Below are 26,619 nucleotides of genomic sequence, written 5' to 3'. Positions count from 1 at the left end.
CCTTCCCTTACAGAGAAACACTGGTGAAATGTCATCAAATCAACTTCTCTTGCACTGGTGAGATCATCCTCTTCTACTCAGTCAGCTAAGAGCAATACTGATAAGTGTCTTTCAGTCAACAGTCAATGGGATATTAATCTCCAAAACTCGATAGCCATGCAGAGGAAAATATTTGTAAACCTCAGCATCATGGAATACAATCTGGCTGAATTGGAACGATTCCTAGTTACTAAGGGTTTAAATCGTGCATTAAGTTAACCGGAAATCCACTAACAAGCATACAGAATGTAATGGCACTGGAGGCAATCATTAAAGGCACTTTGAGTGGATTCATTTGATTATATGTGTTTACACCAAATGAATTATTATTTAAAAGGAGAGGGGAGGCCTTCTCTGGTGGCGCAGTGGTTGAGAGTCCGCCTGCCGATGCAGGGGACAGGGGTTCGTGCCCCAGTCCGGGAAGATCCCACATGCCGCGGAGCGGCTGGGCCCGTGAGCCACGGCCACTGAGCCTGCGCGTCCGGAGCCTGTGCTCCGCAACGGGAGAGGCCGCAACAGTGAGAGGCCCGCGTACCGGACAAAAAAAAGGGGGGAGGGGATGCCAAGTCAGATACAAGCTTCAGACATTTGTCAGTTTGCTCACTCACATTTAAAGAATTGATTATGTTGCAAATATATATTTCACTGGGAAAGGAATGAAAGCACAATAGAAAAAGAAACAGTTCGAGTTGTTTTCTTTTTAATAAGCTACACTAAAAAGAATATTGAGATACAGTGATTTTAATTTCACTCAAGTGTGAAAAACAGTTTTTTCTAATGGTTTACAATACAATACTGTAAATGTCTCCAAGTTTGCATTAAAGTAAATGGGATTTGATGGAACTCTTTCCATTATGCAGAATAGTCTTTCTTACCACTGTTGAATCTGTATAATAATAATACTAAGAGCTATCATTGAACACCCTACAATGTGCCAGGCACTCTGTTAAGATCTGTACTTTACATGATTGTAAAGATAGTCACAGAAACTCTTAACTACTCTTTGTAGTCAGCTCTTGAAGTGGACTTCTTTTCCAGTACCACCACTACCACCAATTAGATATTATCAGTATTTCATTAGAAGTGTGCCTAAATCTTCCCTGAACTACAAGAGTCACCGTAGAAAATTGCATGCATTTTTTTATTTGGTGAAAAATCCACACCTCAAATAACACCAAAATATAAGGGTAGAATGCATGTAATATAATATGGATTAAAGTTAACGTCTAAGCTGTAGTTATCTATTTCAAATAGTATTTTATAAAATCCAGTATAATTGAGGAATTAACAATCTGTTGACATTCAGTAACAGCATTTGATCTACGCTCAAAGGAAACCCTCAAAATATCTAACACAAGTTCATCTTATATATGTACATAATTCACTGAGGTTGTTCAGTTACAGGCCTACCTATTTACCTACCTTCATGCCCCCTCCCCCCAAAATAAGTTACCAGTGTAAATTAAAGAAACACCTTAATCCGTTCCTCCTTTAATCTTCAATCAAAAGGAAGAGGAAAAGGAATTTAAAATGTATAAGAAATTAAGGCTTAAAATTATTCTTTTATTCCTCATTTGACAAGAACAAAAAGCCAGCAGTAGTATATGTGGTTCTTAAACTTTTCTGAGCCACAGATCACTTTTGATATTCTGGTGAAAACTATGTACTCTCACCCTAGAAAAATGCATACACACATACACGTAGAAAAATATTACATGAATTTCAGCTTCATACATTCTCTGAAGCCCAGGTTAAGAACCTTAAGAATAAATGAAAAGTTTCTTACATAGTTAGGTAATGTTCACCATCCTAGGCTGTGATAGTAAACCAGTTGTCAGTGATATATAATCAACGTATAAACCTATTAGTGGATGGATCTAGAGACTGTCATACAGAGTGAAGTAAGTCAGAAAAAGAAAAGCAAATATCGTATATTAATGCATATATGTGGAACCTAGAAAAACCTAGACACAGATGTGGAGGACAAACATATGTACACCGAGGGGGAAAGTGGTGGGGGTGGTGGTGGGATGAATTGTGAGACTGGGATTGACATGTATACACTAATATGTATAAGATGGATAACTAATAAGAACCTGCTGTATAAAAATTAAATTAAATTTTTAAAAAGTGGATGGAGAACTTAGAACTCCCATGAGTTGTCAAAAAAAAATCTATTAGTGATATAGTATGTTTTCATTATCTTTTGTAAGCAAATTGGGACATAGGACTTTCTAATTTGGCTGCCCTCATTCTTGACAAGTTTCACACGTTTATCTTCTGTAAGTATGTAAATAAGTTACCACCCATAAGTAGTAACTTATTCAGATAAGACAAAATCATTCTACTTGATCTATTAACTAGAAGTAATCAAAGCTTCTGGATTCCATTTTCTAGATTTATCACTTACTGGCCATGGGATCCTTAGTTTTCTGTCTTACTTCACTATTTGTAAACAAAGAATGTAACCACTAAGTTCACCTAGAAGAAGTGAGCCATGAATACATGAAGTTTTTAGACATATGAACCAAAAGTATTAAGCTACAGTCATCATATTATATACACAGTCCATTTTTTCATATATATGGCATTTCTAATTAAGTGAGGCTTTCAATTTTAACACTGTCTTTTAAATATATTGATTTATTTTCCCCAGCTTTATGGAAAGGAAGGATTATGTACTAAGAAAACGTAAGCAAGTGATATTTAAAAACTTGTATAATAGAAAATGTAACTATTTTCTAAATAACCAGTTCAAAATAAAGCCTTCAATATACTAGAAAAATATTATTTTTAATATTTTATTGTGAAATAGAGGCAGCTATGTGTGTGTTAAGATAATCTTAAAAGAAATATAATAATCACATTGCTAAACATTAGTAGATTCACATTTTTATATTACATTCCTGCTTAAATGGGAAAAAAAGCTCATCATACTATTATGAACCTAGTATATATGTTTTTCTACTCAACATTCAAATAAATAAAAATTTCCTCTATTCTAAAATAATCACATTACACAACCACATATTTTTAAAAACTAGATCTCATTCTGGTTTTCTACTGCCACTAACAGTAGGTATTTCATGGTCAGTCTCTTTTTTAGGATCTACCATATTTTTATATCTTTCCCCACGATGTCTTTCCAGGTATGGCCCCCAGTTAGAAGCTGGTCTGCAGCAGCTGACAATGCGCTGAAAAGCAAAGAAAAAAAATGAAAATTTTAGAGTGTTAAGTCTCCTTGCTAACCAAAATGAAATAAGAACCATAGAAAAGTAAAAAATGATCATCTAAATTCTTAATATACTGTCTACCAAAAAAAATGATACTCAAATGTAACCAATTGTTAACAGAATTGTATTAACTACAAAGCCAAAATAATTGAGTATGTAAATGATTTCAAAAGAAAGTGTTTCGTGAACCCATTCAAGCAACAATATCACTTCATATACTTTCACTGAATTCTCAGACATTTCTATCCTGGCCTTAGGGTGAGGGTTAAGTGAGGATCTAAACCAGGTATGCCTGGGAAGTTTCAATAACCAAAGAAAGGGTCAAACCATTGATCTAGATCCACAAAGCACTCACCTAGATCTTGAACCCAATCTGCCTGCTGAACCTACCTTGTCATTGTCCTATTGAGATGTCATAATCAACTCCCCTGGGCCTCCATGGAAGAGGGATAATTCAGGGTCTAGACTGAGTTCAAGAAATTTACCAGAGTTTTTCCAGTTTTAACATGCTATTACAGTATGTATTATAACCAGATGAAGTTTTAAAGGTGAAAATTATAGATATAAAGGAAAAAGGTCATTTGCTTTGTGTCATCTCAGTAGAACTCAGTACGGGTATAGATACCATAACTTTTAAAGTATAAATAATATTAACATGCTTACTTGAAGGATGGTTCCTTCAGCTTGAATTAATTTTGTAATAGCCATAATTGGAATCCAAATAATACAGAAAATAATCATACACCAGCCTAGAGCAACTCCCCAGTCAGGGTATGGAATTTTGCCATAATCAGGTCTATGAAATTGTACCAATGACCAGATCAAGATTGCCTGCGAAAGTAAAATATGAAAAGAAAATGGTAAAGATTAAACTTTATTGCACTAATGATTTCATTTGCACTAAGTATTAGCAATTTGATTCCATTCCTTAGAAATAACTTATCAAAAGCAATTAAAATGAAAATACATTCAAGCCAACTAAGATAATCAGGTAACTAGCCAGAAGATAAAATACTAAATGAACGAATCTAAATAACTTGTATTTGGCTCTGAATAGATTCTTCCAAAATTAGCACTTCCATACACTTATAAAAGATACAAATACTTGTACAACATGTATTTCAATAAAATACTGAAATACAACATTTATTTCACTTATAATAGCATGGTTTTATTCTGTTCTATAAGCTAGCCAGCATATCAATCAATTCAATGAGAATGTAAAGTACACTTCAGTGAACATGCTTTGCACCTTGCTTAGAAGTTGTTTCTATTATTTTCCACTACACAGAGCACCCCTTACTCCACACCCAAAACACACACGCATTCACACATTGGTACATAATTACCAAAGCACCCTTCACTTTCTTATTGAGAAAAAAACAAGCTCAATATATGTTTGGGCAAAACAGTGACTCTTCAAGATGAAAACTAAGGCCAAGTTTTTTAAAAAGTATTTTAAAAACAACCTACTAGAATGTTGCAGCATTAAAACTAATTATTTAGAAATCTGTAAAGCAAACAAAACAAAATGAGCAAAAACTAAAAGATCATCTAGTAGTTCCTCTAAATTTACCTGTCTTGAATTTTATAGATATTCAAGTTTAATTTTAGAATTAAATAGATTAATTTCTTTCATTTCATTACAGTAATTTAAGTTTATTTCACAATTACCATAATTTTACGTAACTACAAGAGAATGGCTGAGGGATAGTGGAATCTAATATATATGACTTTATACAAAATAGATGATAATGTATATCATTTAATATCTAATACTTTTGCATTTTAAAGTAAATCCAGTTGTCAAACCTAGTAATCAGTGAAAATTAGCTGGCTAAAAAGTCTAGTTAGATTTTCTAAGTTGGTAAAGGGCTTATATTATCATGGAGACTTGTGGAGACTTGTGAAATAAGGAAAACAATATTTAGTAGCACTGTGAAAATCCCAACCGCTCACTACTTGAACCTGACCTTATAATGTTAGAAACACGCTCTAAAACAAATTCTAGATCAAATTATGTAATGGCCTTTTCTAGGAAAACCTTTGAAGCATGGGGGCAGTGAGAACCAAAACATCCTCTATAAGGCTTTGCCACTGCCCCACCCCCACCATTATTTCTAGTCCATAGAAATTCTCTGTCCCATTAAGTGTTTATTTTGGCATTCAGCCTTTTACTGAGCTTTTATTTAAAGATATCATGTCTATATGTCACGTTTCTCCAAGAAGGCATCTTTTGCTTTCCCTCAGCTCCTAAATAGCACCAATTTTTAACATAAACTATTGCCTCTATTGACACACATGAGTTTCTTTTAGTAATTCCAGATACTAAACACTTCCCATAAAAAAATATGCATTAACAACTGAGTGTTGTTTCTTAGCAATTAGTATATTTAGATTGAATTCCTTGAAGGCAGAGACTGGGTCTTAAGCAGAGAGGTTAAGAACATTGTAGATGGCTCAGCATATTTTTTAGGGAATGAGCAAATGACTGGTTTTTAAAAATTTAGCCTATTGATAATTTTTAAGTATCTAGGACCTTTAAGTCTATAGGAGCCTGGTTATTTTCTCAAATGGTAACTGTTTAAGCCTATGGCCTCAAAAATAATACTACAAAGAAAGGCATTGTAATTTAGGCAACTTGGAGGCGCCAGTCATGAAATAAAAGTTGAAAATCATTACTTTATGACATTAATTTGCCTTACTGTATTCAGTGTGAATAATTCAAGTTTACCTTAAAAGTGTTTAAATATATATATTATTGATACCAAATTCATGGCATGTTAATACTTACCGTCAAAACCATAGGCGTAATGACAAACCAACAAGCTCTCCACCATAGCCAGAATATCCACCTTTTTGTTCCAATCATCATTTCTATATCTTCAATGAATCTGTTGCCTCCTAAAAACAACAAGGAGTGCATTCAGCCCTTATTTATACTTTCATGCATTAATCATTGTGGCCCCAAGTTATCTTTCCATGTCTAAACATTTTCCAATATTACAACAATGAAGCATATATATACCTTTAACTACATTTTATTCATAATAAATTTTTGTCCAGTATATTATACTTAGCTATTACAGTAAACATAATAAGAAGGAATCAAACTAAGTCGTTTTAGTAAAATGTGTAGATAATTCTATAGTCACTGTTTACCATAAATCCACATGATTCCCATTAGTTCCAGTATAGCTGCAATCAAAATGCCCCATCCAGCACAGAAGTGGTCAATCAGATGAACCCAGTAAATTCCAGCCTACCAAAAAAAATCAGTTACTTTTAAGTATATTTTTAATTATTTCTATGATTGATGAGGTACTCAAATTGAATCTACTAATTTGATTTTAACATATGCTCCTTGGTTTCACCTCTGCCAAAATGCGAAAAGGAATGTTTTCAAATGTAAACACAAACGTGGCTTTAAATATCTCAAACAGGATGTACCTTTTATTCTATACTGAGTCACTGTTAAAAAATAAGCATTTAGAATAGTTGATTATCAAAATGATATGCAGTGTGTGCTCTGTAGTAGCTGACAAGAAATACAGCCTATGTTTAAAGTATATAACTTTATTGTAATTGGGGAAATTGTCCATTATCGGGCTTTTTCCCCCTCTGCAAAATATACTTACTATTGAAATTGTGTTATAATGGGGAAAAAATCTGGGCTAAAAGTCAGAAAATCTTGATGCAAGTCAGACTTGGACTTGTCACTAAACATCCTCTTAAACCTTGGCTTCCTCATTTAGATTATAAAGTACATTCCAACTAATATTTTGTCTATGAAAAAATACTGTAGTATACCTGAGTCACACACACGAGGCCAAGGAGAAACAAAACCAAGCAGCAACCCGAAGTTATGAGAACCCTCATTTTCTTCATCGCTTTGGGAAATAAATCTTGAATCGTTGTTGTAATCGTTTCTTCAGAAGGGAAAAAATGACATGTCAACTCATTTGCCAATAATTTTAATCACAGAAATCAACTTCTATTAATCAAATTTACAAATATGTGTTGAGAATATACGCTGGGCCCTACTTCTTACTTTTAAAAATCCACGGGGTCCTTTCTCTTGGCAGTGACTACTCACCAGTTCTGATAAGAATCAAATGGAGCCCTATTTGTTGTTTTTAGTCTGTTTTATAAGGCTTTTCATTGGTAGCAATTATAAGGTAACAGGTTCCCAAGGGCTGAAGTAGTGTGAAAGAGGGTTATAGGGAAGGAAAAATTCTAGTAGAACTTTTAAATAAGGTAAATATTTGAATAACTAACATGGAGACAGAAAGGCCTTCTAGGTTTAAGAAATAAATGTGTTCGTGAAACAGGGTACTGGCTAAAAGTAGAAGGATATATGAGTAAAAGGATTAAGAAACATATTCGAGATTTTTGGAGGGCTTTGGAAGTCAACTAGAGGAAGCTGGACCTTATCCTGTAAACTATTTAAATGGTTTATGTAAGAGCACGATATGATGAAATTCAGAATTTTTAGGTGGGTACCCTAGGGAAAATCCCTATGTGTACACAGAACCATGTGCAAGAATAGTCATTGCAGCAGTGTGTGTAATCTTTAAAAACTGGAAATAATCCAAATGCCCATCATTATGGCAACAGATTGTGAATTAATTAGTGCTATATGTCTATGTATCAACATGGATTCATAACACATATGAAAAACAACTGTCAGAATGATATCTATGCTATGAAACTTCACATTTATGTGAAATTTTTAAAATTTATATGTTATTTATGGATACATATAAAATGTATACAAACATGGTCTGAATAACATACATAATCCATGGTGACGGTTGCTTCTAAGAAGGAAGAAATGTGAATTGTATTAGACAGAGAAACACAGGGGACTTCAAATTTATCTATAACAGTTTAGTTTTCTAAAAAATATCTGAAGCAAATATAAAATATTAATCTCTGCTCCTTTGGGATGTCTGATACATGAGTACTTTGTATTTTTCCATATTTAAAACAAGTTAAAAAGAACTTTCAGTAAGATGATTTTGAGAGTAAAAGCTAGAGGGGGGCAACAAGGGTAAGAAAAGGATGTTTTTAAGTAGAGGAAACATGAGTAAAATATAAGAGGGATATGTTAACATTGGGAGTATTTCTTACCAATGGAAGCAAACTGAGAGTCGAGACCCAAAGTCAAAAGCATGAAGAAAAATAATACGGACCAAAATGGCCCACCTGGGAGTAGAGCTAGAGCTTCTGGATAAGCAATGAATGCCAAATCAAAACCTAAGAAAATAAATGGCATTTTAATTTAAAATTAGTTGCCAAGAAAATTCACATAGTTGAACATTTTCAAGATAAGATACTAGAGGGCTGGGCTTCCCTGTTGGCGCAGTGGTTGAGAGTCCGCCTGCCGATGCAGGGGACACGGGTTCGTGCCCCATTCCGGGAAGATCCCACATGCCGCGGAGCGGCTGGGCTCGTGATCCATGGCCGCTGAGCCTGCGCGTCCGGAGCCTGTGCTCCGCAACGGCAGAGGCCACAGCAGTGAGGGGCCCGCAAAAGATATGTTCATGGAATTAACTTTTTAGTCTTTATGGAATTAACTTTTTAGTCTTTAACTCTCTTTCCAAATGTTTACCCCAAATCACTATATGTAGTGCCATTTAATTTATTTTTTTCACTGTACATTTCACAGCCGTGTAGTGCCATTTTATTTTTTTATTGAAGTATAGTTGATTTACAGTATTATGTTACTTTCAGATATACAGCATAGTGATTCAGTATTTTTTGCAGATTATACTCCATTATAGGTTATTACAAGGTAATGGGTATAATTTTAGTGCCCTTTTAATTATTATATGGATACCTGCAAAATTGTATGTAATGAAACTATAAATTGAATCTTATTTTCTATTTGTTTTTTTTGTTTTTATTTTTTACTTATTTTAAACATTTTATCAGGAAGGCACATTTTTTCTTTTTATACAGCAGGTTCTTATTAGTCATCAATTTTATACACATCAGTGTATACATGTCAGTCCCAATCACTCAATTCATTCTATTTGATGTATGTTACCTTTAGAGACGCTTTATAAAAAAATTTCAGTCATGTTATATGATACTTAGTTTTAAGTATTTTAAGTTTCTCCAACCTCCCAGAGGACTGGCCTAGGAGTCAGGAGAATTAGCTTCTAGCCTAGGCTCTGTCACTTCCTAATGATTCGATCTTCTGCAAGACATAACATTTCTGTGCATCAATCCACTCCTCTGTAAATGAGGAGCTGGATACTAGATGATCTCCAAAGTCCTTTCTAGTCCTAACATTCTATTCTCATTCATCAATCTCTCCATCAAATGATACTAACCATAAATAGAAATTTAATAAGAAAGTCCTACTTAAAAGAACCCTAGAATTCTGTTCCAGAGAATCTTTAGCCAGATAATTAAGCATCCCTAGTTAATGTCTTTAAAGTTAGGAAGTTCACTAATCAGATTCCTTTAAAGCTGGACACAGCTGTATACTCAAAGTCAGTTGTGTTTCTATCTGTATGACACTTGTGCGTTTTAAAAATTCAGACCTAATAGTGTAATTTTTCGTGGATTAATTTTTATATATAGTCTCTCATATATTCATGTATACATATTAACACACACATGTATATATATGTATGTGTATATAGATATACATACACACAGATGAAGATAATGCATGTAAAGTGCATAGCATGATGCCTGATACTTGCAATTGTGCAGTAAGTAGTTCCTATTAAGGATTAAACAAAATTTGGAAAAAATATTCTTAAACAAGTGTTCTGTAATGTACTGTTGTTTCTCAGATCATCTAAGAATTATTAAATCATTAAAACAACCAAGTTATATAAAATGAAATGAGAAAGAAAACACAATACCCTAAATCTTGAGTGCTTTAATTGCTATAAAATATATCAGTGTTTCTTAAATGAGCTATATTGACTTAATCAAAGTTAATAATATATAGCATTACATACCTGATTTTACAACTTGAGAGACTTCCTTTCCAGATATATGAGCCATGTGTCCCAATATAGAAAAAATAGCAAATCCAGCAAACACACTAGTGAGGCAATTTGCCAAACAAATTACAATGGCATCTAAGAAGCAGTTGTTATTGAACTTATTGTAAGATGACAGAGCAACTAAACCACCCCAAGCCACTGACAAGGAATAAAATATCTGTGTGGCAGCATCTTTCCAAACCTACAAGGAAAATAATATTTAAAAACACACTCTTAATTTTTCATTTATATAAAATATTTCATATATACAAATGAATAAATATTCATACAAGAACAAAATAAATACCCAAGTACCCACTACTCAGCTTAAGAAATAAAATGTTACTAGTCTTTTTTTTTTATAAATTCCAGGGACTTAATGTTTTTTTTTTTTTTTGAAGATGTTGGGGATAGGAGTTTATTTATTTATTTATTTTTGCTGTGTTGGGTCTTCGTTTCTCTGCGAGGGCTTTCTCTAGTTGTGGCAAACGGGGGCCACTCTTCATCTCGATGCGTGGGTCTCTCACTATCGCAGCCTCTCGTTGCAGAGCACAGGCTCCAGACGCGCAGGCTCAGTAGTTGTGGCTCATGGGCCTAGTCGCTCCGTGGCATGTGGGATCCTCCCAGACCAGGGCTCGAACCCATGTCCCCTGCATTAGCAGGCAGATTCTCGACCACTGTGCCACCAGGGAAGCCCTGTTACTAGTCTATTAAAGCCTCCCTGTGCCCCTTCCTGATCATATCACTCTTCCAACCTCAGTGGTAACTGCTATCCTGACTTCTGTGTTTATCATTTCTTCAATGTTCTTTATATTTTTACTAACCTAAACAATATGGCATTTAGCTTTACATGTTTCTGAGTTTATAGAAAAGTTTTCTTAAAGCATGTAAACTTATACAACCTGCTTTTTCCATTCAGTAGTGTATGAGATTTATCCATTATCAATTTGAACCATATAAAATTTCAATTTTGTAAGTCAAAAATGAAAGAATATAGGCAAATTCATATGGTTCAATTAAATGTATGTAGTTCTTAACATTTTTTTCCACTGCTGTATTGCCCCACTAAATATTGCCAAATTATGCTCCAAAGTAGTTGTATCACTTTGCACTCCCACCAGCTGGTATGAGAGTTCCCATTCCCCTATATCCTTGCCAACACTGGTCAGAATTTTTAATACTGTCCAAACTAGTGGCTGTGAAATGAGTTTTGATAACCCTAAGTACTTTATAAGGTTTAGCATGTTTTTATGTGTATATATTCCATAGTCTTTTCCTGTGAAATTCCTGTTCATATTTTTTGCCAATTTTTTGTTTGGGTTATTCGCCTTACTTGATCTCGAGGAATTCTTTATGTAGTTCGGATTCTAATCCTTTATCTGTTATATATGTTAGTTTTTTTCTCCCAATTTGTGGCTTATATTTTTCACCTCTTAACATTGTGTCCTTTGATGAACCAAAGATTTTGTTTTAATGTAGCTGAAGGTATTCATCTTTGCTTTTATGTATTGTTCTTGATTTCTCTGACTTAAAAAAAGAATCCTTAGACCAAGGTCATAAAGCTACTATCCTATATTTTCTTCTAAAAGACTTAAAGTTTTGCTTATATCCTTAAGTTTTCAGTTCACCTGAAATTGATACTATGCATATTAAATTAGGAATCCCAACACATTGCTTTCTTTCTTTCTTTTTTTTTTTTTTTTTTTTTTCCCGTGCCGTGTGGCATGCGGCATGTGGGTTGTGGGATCTTAGTTCCCTGATCAGGGATCAAACCCGTGTCCCCTGCATTGGGAGCGTGGAGTCTTATCCGCTGGACCACCAGCGAAGTCCCTCAACACATTGTTTTCTAAATGGAATATCAATTATCTGAAGATAATTGATATTATCAATTATGTCCAAAGATAACTGATATTTTCAATTATATCAATTGGATAGTCAATCCCTTTCCCACTGACCTGCATCCCCACTTCTGCCACATATCAAGTTCCATATGTTCGTGAATCTGTTTCCGAGATTACTATTCTGTGCCACAGGTCTGTATGTCTATACCTAGGCTAACACCACATTATTTTTATACCTATAGCATTATAATATTGTTTCATATCTGGTAAGACAAGTCTTCCTCACTTCTTCAGAAACACCTTGCTTTTTTGCCTTTTCTCCTTTGCATAAATTTTAGAATAAATTTTCAAGTTCCATGGAAACTGTGCTGGGAATTTGATTGGAATTCTATTTACTCCACATATCAACTTGGGGACAATAAAAACATTAATTCTTAACAAGGGTGGTACTAGGCAGTTTTTGAAGAATGATGATACATTTAGGCATCCCCTCAATCATCCAGTACCCTCATTCCATGTTTTGATTAGAGCCCCACGTGGCTGGCCTCATCTCTCCATCTAATTCGACCCCTTTATCATTCCCCCTTTCACGATCTACCCCTCCTATGTCTCTGCTAAAGGACAATAATAAATCTTAGAAACTAACCTAGGTAAATCCATTTTAATAGTAAAATTCTGTAGATATAACATTACCCCAAAGAAAAATCTAATTGTGAAGACTTCACATAATAGGGCTGGCATATATGTAGGCAAAAGTGTGGTTTTAGTCCTTCTGAAAACAGGACTGGTCAGTGGAAGGCAGGCCGTATAACATGGTGACTAACAGTTCTTGCTCTGGAGTCAAAAAGAATGAAGCCTAAATCCAGTACGTCTCACTTTCATTGAATTTGATTTATTTAACATCTTCAAGCCTGTTTCATCATCTATAAAATGGAGATGATGATGATGCTAATAATAGTAGTAATAATTATGTGTCCTAGGAAGGATGTGAGAATTAAATGAGATAACATATGTAAAGCAATTAGTAGGATACTCAGTGATAGCTATTATTGTTTTTATGGAAAAGAAACATAAATTGATACTCGGTTTCTTTTGTGGAAGTTAAAAACAATAATTTTCTCCTTGAAAGATATGTAATCTATTTCCAATTTCAATTGAAATAAAGTTGTTAGGAGTGAAATAAATACTAGGTCTTCAGAATACAGCTTGATGTTAGATTATTATTACATCTTATTTCTCACATGATTTTGTTATATATAAGTGAAATATATATATAATATATATACTGGCAGGAAGCCAGTAGGAAGTAAAATGGATGGATAAATAGATGGATAGATAGACAGCTAGATCATGGTTATTTCCCTTATATATAACAAAATCATGTGAGAAAAAAAATGCTCTCTTATTTCTTAGGCAGTTGTACATATTAAGAAATGAACAACATGTTTATGTTGGTCTCTCAGCTGCTTTGACTTGATACATTATGTATGCATATGTGAGTTGGGGGAAGGAGGCTGGAGGTCGTGTGGCAGGTCTGGGTTGTGTCAGAATGCTACTGCATACCATGATGTACCTAGGCTGCAAATAAAAGTGAAATATAGTTCCAAACATAGTTATAATCTCTATATCTACCCATCTCATAGCTATATACAAGATTATTAGTTGAGTGATTAGGAAACCTTAATTCAAGATGCAAAAGCAGGCTATGTAAATTTAATTAAGTGTGACTCTTCCTGGGTCTCAACTTCATCACTGTAAAATGACGGAGTTAGTAAAATAGTCACTGGAGACCCCTCTAGCTATAAATTTCTATGGTTCTCTACTCTCCTAGAGATATCAGTAGAGTTCAAATACTTAAAGAAAAGGAAAAAATATATACTTATGATTGCATGTTTAGAGTATGGATTGGAGCAGAATAAAAAGCATCTAAGAAAAAATTCTCATTGCCAGCAAACCCAAAGAAGGCATGAGGGTAGTGTTTGTGTTGGGGAGAGGAGGTAGGATGATTAAACTGTATGTTTCATAAGGAGCTTTAGGCTTAGCTCTGATGTTTTAAAGACAATAGAGACACCGAAACACAGACCAGTATAAAATAGTCATATAAAATTTTCAGGATAGTTTCACGGAGCTATAAAGCCCAGGTGATCTGAGGCTTGTAAAAGCCACTTAAAGGAATATCAAAGGGGCTTTTCAACTGTGCTCCAAGTTATGAGGTTTAAAGAAAATGGAGGGTCCACTTCTTAGGGAAAATGTTGCATCTACAATACAGTATTATATAACAGCAATAATTAAAATACTTGTGTGCTCATACTTATATAACGGTTTACCATTTCAAAGAACATTAACATATTTTATCTTGTGTAATAACCTAACAGAGGGAAGATGATGAGTCCCAACTTCCATTTTATTTGCTTCTCATCCATTACCAAAAATGGTCTTCTAGTTGGAAAGAGATTAACAGAGAAGATTAAAAGATATGAGGCCCAAGATAAATGAAGAAATCAACACAGGGGCCTACAGACACATCAAACTATGTTAATCTCCAACACATAAACAATAAAATTTCATAGTTCTAAAATAATTTAGGGTTTTATGGTTAATTATTGAGTGAAAATTGGACACACAGAAGGTAACTGAAGGCCAGAGATTGACCTCTCAATTTTCAAAAAGGTAAAGGATGGATTTCCATTACTAAAAACTGATAAATTTGACTTGCTTACCAGTAATATTCTACAACAGATAATTAAATATCCGGATCGTGAGTATTTAGAAAGTCACAATTGCTGGAAATTAGCATGAGTTCCACAAAGAATACCATAGCAAACTAAAACTAATATCCATTTTGGATATGGATATAATATGGTAGATATTATAGTGTTTCTTGATTTTAATGTAATACCGAAATTAGCATGAGTTCCACAAAGAATACCATAGCAAACTAAAACTAATATCCATTTTGGATTTGGATATAATATGGTAGATATTATAGTGTTTCTTGATTTTAATGTAATACCGTGGGGTTTTACCTGACCAGAAGCTTAATGTGTTCCAAGAATGTGACATGACTACTAAAACAGTGAAAGTGTTATTAGCCTGTATCAATAGAAGCATAGTATATAGAGTACACTTACTGACAATGCTGTCTGCAGTCAAAATTGTAAAAGATTTTATGTACCTATGATACACACAGCCATTGTCTGGAGATAGACTAATATTAAAAGGGGTTACCAATTCATATTCATGGTACATATTTATGTGTCTGGTACAAGTAACAGTTTTGTTTATGGAATGCTTCATCATTTCAAATTTATGTTTTAACTTCATAATATGAACTTTTGATATTAACTTTTGAAGACAATTAAAATTTATATTAGACCATTAAACCATCAGCTATAATCTTTAAACCTACTACGAGTTTATCTGATAAGTCACATAGCCCTAGTCATCAATTTGCGGGTATTCATGCATGAAATATTCTTTTTCAGATTAATAAGCCCCAAATCCTTTTGGTCAAATAGAATCAGTTTGAATAAAATGACTTTGAAAATCCTATTGCTAAAAATGATTGTCTCACTTCCAATAAGAGAGCATTAGTGTCATGTTAAATAGTTAAATCAGACATCCTAGGGGACGGAAACGCTAATAAACTTAAGTACATATTCTTTTGCAAGCTACTATGTTATGACACTCAATGGCAATCAAAGATTTTCAATATTGGCTTTTAAGTTTTACCTCCTCAGATAATTTGAAATCCAAATTGTCTTACCTCAGCTTCCCTAAGTTTTGTAAAATTTGACTGTGCTCCAATATAGTATGAAATGCCTTTTGATGCGCCATCCAGAGTTGCCCCTCGGATCAGCAGGATTAGCAAGACAACATAGGGGAAAATAGCTGTAAAATATACCACCTACCACGAAGAACAACCAAAAGTTAATGTTATCTCTTTAAATCATGGTGTACAATTATATACAAATAAAGTTATTAGCCAGTTGAAATTAGTAAAATAAAGTATCAAAGATTTCATTAGATTATTAATGTCTGATAATACTAATACCAATGTTGGCATAATTTTCTCTTCCTGTTCTCACCACTCTCAAATGATCCACTTTCAAAACACTCTGATGTATGAAGCAATATTTACCAGGTTTGTGTTGTAAATACACAATACATTAGCAATGGTAACTTGGAATCTAGATCGAGCGCTTTCCTAAATGTATCCTAATAAATGTCTGAGGGGACTGAATAGCACCTCTTGGTAAATTACTGCATTGATGTGGGAAGGGAAATGATTTTAAACCCTGCAATGATACTCAATCCCCAAGGAGAAGGAAAATCTCCTAGTAGGTGTCCAAATTCCATGAAAGTTGATTAAGTGAATACTGGACACTTGCTATTATTATCCTTAAAGCTACCATTAAGAGAGTTTGATAGCACACATATATACGTGTGAACTGCTTGTGTCCTAGATAATACATGGTTCCAGATGAGCAGACTGCCTTTGAGGTTGGCTTTTCATTAATGTGGATGATTTCTTTGGTCCATAGATGTCGTATGTTTGATAATATGTCCAAGGAGATGATTTAAACAAGTCATCCAGAGACCAATAAAAATTAATTGCGTGGGTAAATGGCTTTTAACGGATTCTTTCGATATTAACATCAAAAAGGAACCAAAGGTTTCAAAACTGTGCAATTGCAACATTATTTTGGAAAGTTTCCACTGACTTTGTGATGTTCACTGTATTTTTGTGATCTAACAGCATGTCTCATTACAATGTAACATTAAGTGACTGTGCTAGGTATTGTACCAGAACACAAAGATAGTATCCACAGTTATTCCTGTCCTCTGTCTTTAAGGAAATTTCAGTCTAGTAGTTACAAACACATACACATTTACTTTTCTGAGTACTGTACAACTGCTCACAGAGAAAATTTCATACTGTTCTCAGAAATTGCCACAATGCTCTCTGAAAGTTTAAAAGATAAAACAATGAAGTGGGAAATGTTTTTCAGAAGAGGACTCTGCTGAGACAAGGTTCTGAGTCAATTTTGGCAAGCTTTAAGAGAACAATGGTATCGTTTTTATCCTTCTCTCTCTAACAAGGGGAATCCTGACACTGTTACCCTATACAACATATATAACAAGGATCTAAACCTTCCAAACCAAACATTGCAATGTATAATTCCATTCAAGACACTTCTTTATTATAGTAGGACAGAAATACTTCCAAGCCTCAGAATGCTGTATCAGCTAGAAGGGCCCAAGTTTAGAGAAGTTTCACACATGTAGTACTAATTTTTGCTTGTTTTCTTTTATTTTTAATAATAGCAGTGTTCTTATGTATTTTCTTAGAGCGAGGCTGCCTACTTAGAAAGCTTTTCACACATTTGAATGTTCCCATCATAGAAAAAACATGCATTTGGTAATACCTGGCATCGAACTACAATGAAATCGGAAAACAGCTACATCACTGTCTAATGCGTTTTCTAAATTACCTTCCCAGAAGACTTGATTCCTTTAAATAGTGCTGTTCCAACTATGAGCCAGGCCAGAAGAAGACAAAGTGCTAAATACCACACAATGACTCCAGGCTCATCCAATCCACTTGACCGTCGGAGCACCACTTTACTGAAAACACATAAGCCCTTTGATGAACACACAATCACTTGTCTTAATACACTGAATTTTTTAATATCTTTCATCCAGGGAGAAGCTTCATGAGTATTTTATTAATACATCACTGTTGTGTGACTCTTTTATTGATGCAGTTGTATGGAGGGGCAAAAATAGTTCAGTGAAAAATTAGGCTCTGAACTTTCTGGTCAACTGCAGCCAATCCAAAGTTCCAAACCCCAGAATAAAAGATCCACTCATTCCTTTAGCTATGATTTTCCCCTAATATTTCAAAGCTCCTGTATGGAAAGAAATTAACCTTACATCAGATTATTTCATTTTACTTATTACGGTATTTTTTCTCAAGTTCAAATGATGGAGAAAACATTTAAATTGTATTAAATATTTTCTTATTCATCATACTTGTAGTTATCAAACCTAAATGGTCCCATTATTTATACCTTTTTCAAAGGTATAATTCCATGATTTCCACTAGGGACATATATGGATCTAGGATTTTAATTCTTAGCTTTATATTTGGAACATTTCAAGGTCCAAATTTTAAAAGGGTCACAAAGAGCAACAACATGGGGCTTCCCTGGTGGCGCAGTGGTTGAGAGTCTGCCTGCCAATGCAGGGGACACGGGTTCGAGCCCTGGTCTGGGAAGATCCCACATGCTGCGGAGCGACTAGGCCCGTGAGCCACAACTACTGAGCCTGCGCGTTTGGAGCCTGTGCTCCGCAACAAGAGAGGCCGCGATAGTGAGAGACCCGCGCACCGCGATGAAGAGTGGCCCCCGCTTGCCACAACTAGAGAAAGCCCTGGCACAGAAACGAAGACCCAACACAGCAAAAATAAATAAATAAGTTAATAAACTCCTACCCCCAACATCTTAAAAAAAAAAAAAAAAAAGAGCAACAACATGGAGCTGAGGAAGAGCTCATTACAGCAATAGTCAAAGAAGTTATGTAAGGGTAAAGGGTATGTATACAGTAAGGAGATTAAAGAGAGATCATTTAAAATTAATAAAAGCAAATATAACCCCAAACATCTATTTTTACCATATAATGACAATTATAAGCAAAATGGATAATGAAGAATCTCAGCCTTAAATAGCAATTTTCCCCCAATATTACTCATCACCCAACTGTTTATCATTAGAACTTGCTCATTATAGTCTAAAAGTTGCATATTTTTCCTTCAAAGCAATGCCCTAGCTTATAGCTAATAAGCACTGTATAAATCATCACTGACAACATTGTGCCCATTTAATAACTAACTTATAAACGACAATCTGTTAACTGTGAGCTAATTTTGCAGGCTACTACTACTCACACAGGCTAGGTAAACATTTGAGTCAAACGACGTATAATTTGCTCTGACTCCACCCCCCCCCCTTTTTTTTCTACTTATATGAGTTAAGAAAGGAGCGGATCAATATTTTATTGTTATAAAAAATTTTAATAACATCCGTTTAAGATGTAGATAATTTACTGTACTCACTTCCAATATTGTTCACTGGGAAGCTGCCCTGGCTGATAAACTTCACTTCCATTGATGCAGGTAAAATTGTTGGCGTCTAACCAGCTTTTATTCACTTGGAAGATTTCACCTAGCTTTATACTCACATTACAATGTGTCACTAAAAATTAGAAAAAAGAATACATACACAGACACATACTTAGTTTTAGAAGAGTACTTACCTGGAAAAAAAAAAGCTTTAATGATGAAATATTTAAAGTACTGTCTAAATTGTTACTTGGTGAAGGTGGAGTAGAAATCTTACAAATGGAATAAGCCATGCACATTCAGCATCTTAAATTCTCTCTACTACTAAGCTGGGGGTGAGTATGAAAATATCTGCCTTTTTAAATTGTGGTTATATTTATAGTAATAACAGCTATAGAGTAACAATCATTTCAGTTGGGACTTAGTGCTCTAAGGAACTTTTCATATGTGGACTTATTTAACTTATATAGATAAATGACACCTTTAAATTCCTAAGAAGTGTTAAATCTTTATCACCTTATCCTCCAATATACACAGGCAATCCCAGTGGTAATAGTCTACAATACTGATGCTACATTGTCCCAAAGATTAGCAACACTCAACCATCAACTGAAACACTACTACTATCATAAATAGTGCTTTTCTCTCTTACCACTTTCCCATTTTCTTCCTTTTCTTGCTGCCCACAACTTAGGCCTGCAAGAAGTACTCCAAGTAGTGGTTTAGCCTTACTGGGTGCCCTCAGAAATTAACATATTGCATTAATCAATTTTCAGGTTATACATGCTTTATTCTGCTTTTATCAATAACCTATGTCTCACTTAAAATTGAACCTAAATTGGTTAGAAAATGATTTACCCCTTTAATCTTCTTAGAAAATATAAAAGAATGATGCAGAGTTAATAATATTTTTTAAATAAATAAATGAATTTTACCTATAGGCGATCTGCTACAGGTTTTATCTGCCCAATAAGAACAGTTTTTCCATGGTAGTTCACGTTGAAAAGAAGCAAACATGTAGTAAAGACTATAGGCAATTATGACATTATAATAGATTGTCACAAAAATGGATATCAGGACCATTGTAATCCCCACACCTGGAAAAGAGAACAATTAAAATAAAAAACAAGTGAAATTTGTTTTCCTAATTCGTAAAGCTGCATCTCAATTTCCACAAAATCTATTTTAAAATGAGAAAACTGTTTCAAACAATGTTTTCTATCTCTTTTTTTTTTTTTTTTTGATGGGGGAGACAGTACTACTGTCTGAGTAGCTTTCTTCTCAAAATTATTTTGATGATTGACTTTCTGAGACAGTTTTTTAGTTGATCAGAAAAAGGTTCTAAGATCAAAGACCTGTATTAAGCCATCGAATTCACATAAGGGAAAACCACGTTCATTATTATTTCTTATTAAGTCTATAAATTCTGGTCAGAGTGGATACTATTAAAAAAAACAAACTATTCAAAGCTCATATCCTATCGACTCGCTGACCAATACTTCCCTCTTCATCTACAAACCAACATTTAAAAAAAATCTTTATTATAATTGCTTTACAGTAGTGTATTATTTTCTGCTTTATAACAAAGTGAATCAACTATACATATACATATATCCCCATATTTCCTCCCTCTTGCGTCTCCCTCCCACCCCTCTAGGTGGTCACAAAGCACGGAGCTGATCTCCCTGTGCTATGTGGCTGCTTCCCACTAGCTAGCTATTTTACGTAAACTGGGACCAAGTGAGAGAGTGGTATGGACATATATAAACCAACATTTTGACAAGTAGAAGATAAATCCTCTGAATGAATGTCCTAAAAGGAGAGTGTACAGCATTTCTACAAGTGCATGTAAAGAAAATTCAATAACTCAGTAACCATCCAAATTTAAACTTCTGAAATTTCTTTAGCTCAGTGGTTTCAAAATACAGCAAGCATACTGAATGTAACTCCTATGTTAAGACTAGCTTTTGAGGTAGCTTCCTTAATATTCCAGCACTATATTCTATCCACCTCGCTATAAATATATTTTTGATGTTACACTGAAGCCTTTACGAGTAGTTTTCAGCAGCTAGCGCATACCAAAATGATATCTAATCTTCAAACAGAAAGGCTATTGGATGTTTAATAACAATCAAAGCATTAAAAAAAAAACTTTCCTAGTGTCCTATTCCATTAGGAATGTTCAAGAACAAATAGTGACCTGCCCTTCAACTTTTCTGCCAAGATAATTCAAAAGGTGAAAACAGGAAAATAATGACACCTTAACCACTCTCTCATATCCTTCTTAACCCCTACCATACCTGCAGCCCAAGATAAAGAGAAATATAAAGTAACATTTGATTTCTAAATTCGACAGTGTCAAATAGTCAGAAAAGCAACGTATGCCCTTTTGCCTTTAATATGAGGACAGCTATATGCAGGAATAGACCAATAAGGAAAACATTTTAATACCAACCTTGAAACAATGGTAGAATCCTCCAAACTGAAACTGGACCTAAGCTAGCAAATTGTCCCAGTGAGCACTCTAGGAAGAACAAAGGTAAACCAGCCAGTGCTAGCATAATCGCATAAGGTATCAAGAAGGCACCTAGAAAACACAAAAAAAGAACCAAAGCACTATTATATGCCCAAATCCGGATGGCACTTTGGCAACTAGCACAACATTTTGAAAGCATTCTGATATAGTGGAGTCAGAGAGTACTGGGTTTAGGCTCCAAATTTACTACTGTCTGTGAGAAAATAGTTGATTCTCTAAATCTTGGATTCCTCATCCATGAAATGGGGATGCTAGTATTACCTAATGAGGTTATTGTGATTATTAAAAACAATAGCCCGTAAAAAGCAATCCAGAGAAGTTGAATGATCACAGGCTTTGGAGCCAGGTAGCCCTAGCTTTATATCCTGGCTCCATCATATACCAGTTATGTGACCTGGGGCAGATTACCTAACCTCTTAACCTTGGGTTCCTCATAAATGGGAAGAACAATGCCAACTCATCAGTTTGTGGTAAGGGTTAAATCACAGAGCCTATGTGAAAACACTTGGCGAAATGGGCAGGCACATAGTATATTTTCAAAGTTAAGTTCCCTCCTTTCTCCTTAAAAGATAAACAGTTTTTAAGACTTAGGGTTCAAATGTTAAATGTGGTTCAAAGTGGAAGTTACTACAGCTAAGTTCAGTATTCTCCAAATAGTCATAAGGGTCTTCACTCAACGTTAATAAGAAATATTATTTTTGGTAGAAGAATCTGAACAATTGAGATGCATTCAGAATTAACTTTCAATTTCATAAGGACTAATTCTCCTACATTTACATTATTCAGGCCCATTTTTGGTTTTTGTTTTAAACCTTTTATTATTTTACTTTTTTTCTGCCCGCTTTTAGGGCATAATACTATTCATTAGAACTATGACCAGATTTTTGGTAGAGGCAGGGACAGAATATTAAGCTTACTGTTCAAGTATTCTAGAAGTCTTAACAAAGTTTAATTAAAAACTGTGGAGATAAGTGAATAAAAACAGCCTTTGGATTATGTACATTTCATACAGCCATGTTACATTTTTTTCCTCATATATTTTTCCTATTATGCTACTATAACATCATACCTGGGAATTACATTTTTTCTAACCCTAAAAATATATTCTACTAAAAATGGGAGACAACCGGGCTTCCCTGGTGGCGCAGTGGTTAAGAATCCTCCTGCCAGTGCAGGGGACACAGGTTCGAGCCCTGGTCCAGGAAGATACTACATGCCATGGAGCAACTAAGCCAGTGCGCCACAACTACTGAGCCTGCGCTCTAGAGCCCGCAAGTCACAACTACTGAGCCTGTGTGCCACAACTACTGAGCCCGCACGCCACAACTACTGAAGCCTGCATGCCTAGAGCCCGTGCTCCACAACAAAGAGAAGCCACCGCAAGGAGAAGCCCACTCACCACGACGGAGAGTAGCCCCTGCTCGCCGCAACTAGAGAAAGCCCAAGCACAGCAACGAAGACCCAACACAGCCAAAAATTAATTAATTAATTTTTAAAAATTAGGAGACAATAAAGTACTTGTTACATACTAGTCACCAGAACATAGGGACAAATATGTTTTTATAGATGTTGCAATGTACATACCATCATTACTATGATTAATAGAAGTTTAATTCCTACCAATGATAAATATGAAGAAAAAGTAATACAAAATATCCCTGTTTAAACACAACAATAAGCAACGCTTTGCTAGCCCAGTGTAAGTAGGTTTTTAGACACACACAAAGAAGGATTTTCCTCAATGCTGTATAAGGCTTGTCACCCATTATATTATTTCATTATTAATAACAACCATAACTGGTAAATTATCAGTCCAGTATAGTGGTCACCAATTGTTAGTTCTGCTGACCTAGACCCTAAGGTAGTCTGATACTCCTCTTTCATAAACTGTTAAAAAGCTCCTACAGATAAAAATGACCCCAGATTTTAACAAGTCTTTCAAGCCTGACCATAATTTAAAATCTAATCTATTAACATTTGAAAAATTTGAATTTCATGTTCCTCTTTTACCCTTGGGTAAAAGAGAAAGAAGCAATTGAGAGAGACTAGATCATCCATTACCCAAATGACGTGATCTTTAAAAACTGAGAGCCAATATGATACATTAATTTTTAGAGGAAGTGGTGAAAGAGGTAATAGCATACAATAAATAATGCCATTTTATTTCAGCTAAGTTTAAGAATTCTCTATTAAATCTAGTTTAATATAGTTCCTGGAAATTTATAGTAAGTACTGGGCCTATGTATGATGTCAACTCACAGGGAATTTCCTATTCTAAACTTGAACATAAGAAGTTGGAAAGGAGCCTGAATGCTTCTCTCCACTACACGGACCTTAGGACATAGACACCAAAAAGACGGTGATTCCTGAGTCATCTTCCAGCTCAAATTTATACCAAACCCATGATTAAACAATGTATGCTCTAGATAGGGTAATTTATGTCACCAACACTTAAAGTGTTTGATAAACAGAGTCCCTTTCTTAACTCTCTGAAGGCCAGTACGAATGTTTAATATAACCAATTAATAAGGAATATAAGATTGAAATATCACCACACAAAATCCTATTGTACCAAGAAGAATACTTATACTGACATCGTTTCACTGGTAACCAATTATGAAATATAAGGGGATGTCACCTCTACACTTCTAACAGAACCTGTAATTACAAGTAAATAAAATATGGTAAGTGAAAAGTGGTTTCAACATTACTAGAAGATTATGCAATTCATTTTGTTTCCTTTTGTGTGTCACTTCAGACTTATTTTTTTCTCCTGTTCTAATGGAGTCTTCCTTAGTGATCCATGAGGTATAAACTGCATTATTTTGCAGAAATTAAACACCTAGCCTTGATCTACATTCTATTGCATTTTCAAAGGACCTTCTACATGATCAATCCAATTTGAAATACATGTAACTGAATATTGCAGCTTAAAGTACAAAACGTTTAATTACTTTTTAATAAACTCCTTCCACACTTAAATTTCCAAAATGTAATGCCTTATTTTATTTAAGCAAACAATTTATTTGAGCTTCTTATGAGAACGAGAATTCCCTGTCTTTTGCTTAGGTTCAGCTATAAATTAGGCAAAACACAACTTGAGTGTGAACAGATTATCATAGGAAGGTGTAAATTAAGAAGACGAAGTCATAGTTGAAGATGACATGGGATTTCAGATCAGAAGCTCGGAAGTGCTAAATATACAACTTTTATCAAGTTTATATCTGAACATCTTGTGAAGCCAGCTTTCCAACGTGAGCTAGAAACTCATAGTCTAATAATAAAATGCAGTATGCTCATTTCCCATCCTCCCACTAACCCATATTATCATATACCTTTCCTCAGTTGTTATAATATCCTCAGAGGCCATAAAACACCGCACTTAAAACTGAAGAGGAAATAAATTGGGGGGGGGGAATACCTCCGCCATTGTTGTAGGTCAAATATGGGAATCTCCACACATTCCCCAATCCCACGGCATATCCAACCATAGATAAAATGTAATCAGATTTTTTGGACCAGTTGCCACGGTCCTGATTCTCATCATTTCCACCAACATGGAAATTCTCAGATGAAGCCGTCACTTTCTAGAAAAGGGAAAATATCAACAGCTTGGTTTTTTTTTACTATTAAAAATTCCACAGACGCATAATTTCACAAAACCACAGAGTGACAGTGAGACAGAGACAGAGACAGAGAGGCAGAGAGAGATTGAGAGAATGAACCCTGAAAACCACAGCTAAGGAGGACACTTTCCAAGGCTGGGGAGATTTTTGAGGATGGCTGCTTTTACTTTACAACGTTTATCCCATGAAATGAAAAAAGCTCTGTAGGTGGATATTTTTACTACTTCTTCGGGTTAGATCATCCAAATTTTGGTGGAAAGGGTACATGTGGCACCCAGCATGATGGGCAAATGAAGGTGGGAAAATAAAATTTCAAATACAAAAGTCTTAAAGATGAATTAGGTAAAATCAACGCTCTTGAAATCAGAGGAGATATTTGAGAAAAAGGATGAAATATAGTTTCTATTAAAAAAAATTCATAGACTCTTTTTCATACTGGGTGGTAGTTTTGATGTTTGGAGTTGTCAGGGAAGTTTAACTTCTTTCCATATCCTGCAGAGTAAAATCAGTGCTTTTCTGAAAGCCACAAAATAATATTCAGAGACAAATTCTTCTGTCCCACCAGGTGGAGCAATGCTCGCTCCACTTCAGAGGACAGGGGAGAGTTCTTCAGGTCAGATAAGGACAGTACATTTTCTCATTTCCCTCCCGCATGTGGACACAGTCTGGAGAGGGACAGAAAACACAAGGTGGTGGGCACACCCAAGGCAGAGGATGAGGTGACCCTAAGACATCTAGCCACCAGAGTAAGAACTGTTCTATGTTTCCTCTACTCTATGGGGACATCTTGGGCACACATGAAGGCAGTTGAACAGAAATGTGGAAAACAGGGAACAGCTGCAGAGAGCAAAATCTGAGACTTGCCTCCCCTTAAGTTTTCCCTTCCCAAGCCCTCCACACCTCCCATAGCTCCCAGATTCCTACCTCCTTCCCTCTGCACTTGAAGAAGCTCGGGCACTTCAACTTGTCCATGGTTCACTGGCTCCCTGGGCTGCTCTGCCGGTCTCGCAGTCTGGCGGAGCTTGACTGGTGGCAGGTGCACACTCCCCCGTTGCTACCTGCCAGAGTGAGCCACCATGCCCAGGGGTGGGGCCATTTATGGAGGTAAGCTCTCTCCTCCCCCACCTGAGCACCCTGTCGTGTCAATTACTGGAAGGGACTAAAGTGAGGCTCCGGTTTTTCCCCTGGCAAGCTGGCATGTAGCAATCCCC

At 35.2% G+C, this 26,619-nt stretch overlaps 1 protein-coding gene across 1 annotated transcript; it reads right to left on the bottom strand.

Moving 5' to 3' along the window:
* Nucleotides 1-2,900: 2,900 nt before the first annotated feature.
* Nucleotides 2,901-26,418, bottom strand: SLC6A14 (solute carrier family 6 member 14). Its single transcript, XM_082681847.1, has 14 exons — nt 26,333-26,418; nt 25,204-25,369; nt 21,702-21,833; nt 20,182-20,343; nt 19,241-19,379; nt 17,619-17,751; nt 15,890-16,030; nt 10,256-10,484; nt 8,406-8,531; nt 7,083-7,201; nt 6,435-6,534; nt 6,067-6,176; nt 3,936-4,103; nt 2,901-3,233 (listed from the first exon to the last, which is right to left on the bottom strand). Exons 1-14 carry the CDS (start codon nt 26,378-26,380, stop codon nt 3,087-3,089), a joined length of 1,920 nt encoding a protein of 639 aa, XP_082537973.1. The 5' UTR covers nt 26,381-26,418; the 3' UTR covers nt 2,901-3,086.
* Nucleotides 26,419-26,619: the final 201 nt, after the last annotated feature.

Source organism: Grampus griseus, assembly GCF_964374135.1.
Source record: "Grampus griseus genome assembly, chromosome: X".
NCBI classification, from domain to species: domain Eukaryota; kingdom Metazoa; phylum Chordata; class Mammalia; order Artiodactyla; family Delphinidae; genus Grampus; species Grampus griseus.
Note: the sequence above shows the minus strand (reverse complement) of the source record. Positions and strands in the feature narration are given on the sequence as shown.

Coding starts and splice junctions, on each gene's coding strand:
- SLC6A14 (XM_082681847.1), bottom strand. CDS start 26,380: ATGGACAAGTTGAAGTGCCCGAGCTTCTTCAAGTGCAGAGGGAAGGAG. Junction 25,370..26,332: donor TCAAGTGCAGAGGGAAGGAG/GTAGGAATCTGG, acceptor TCCCTTTTCTAG/AAAGTGACGGCTTCATCTGA. Junction 10,485..15,889: donor CAAAACTTAGGGAAGCTGAG/GTAAGACAATTT, acceptor TTTTCCTTGTAG/GTTTGGAAAGATGCTGCCAC.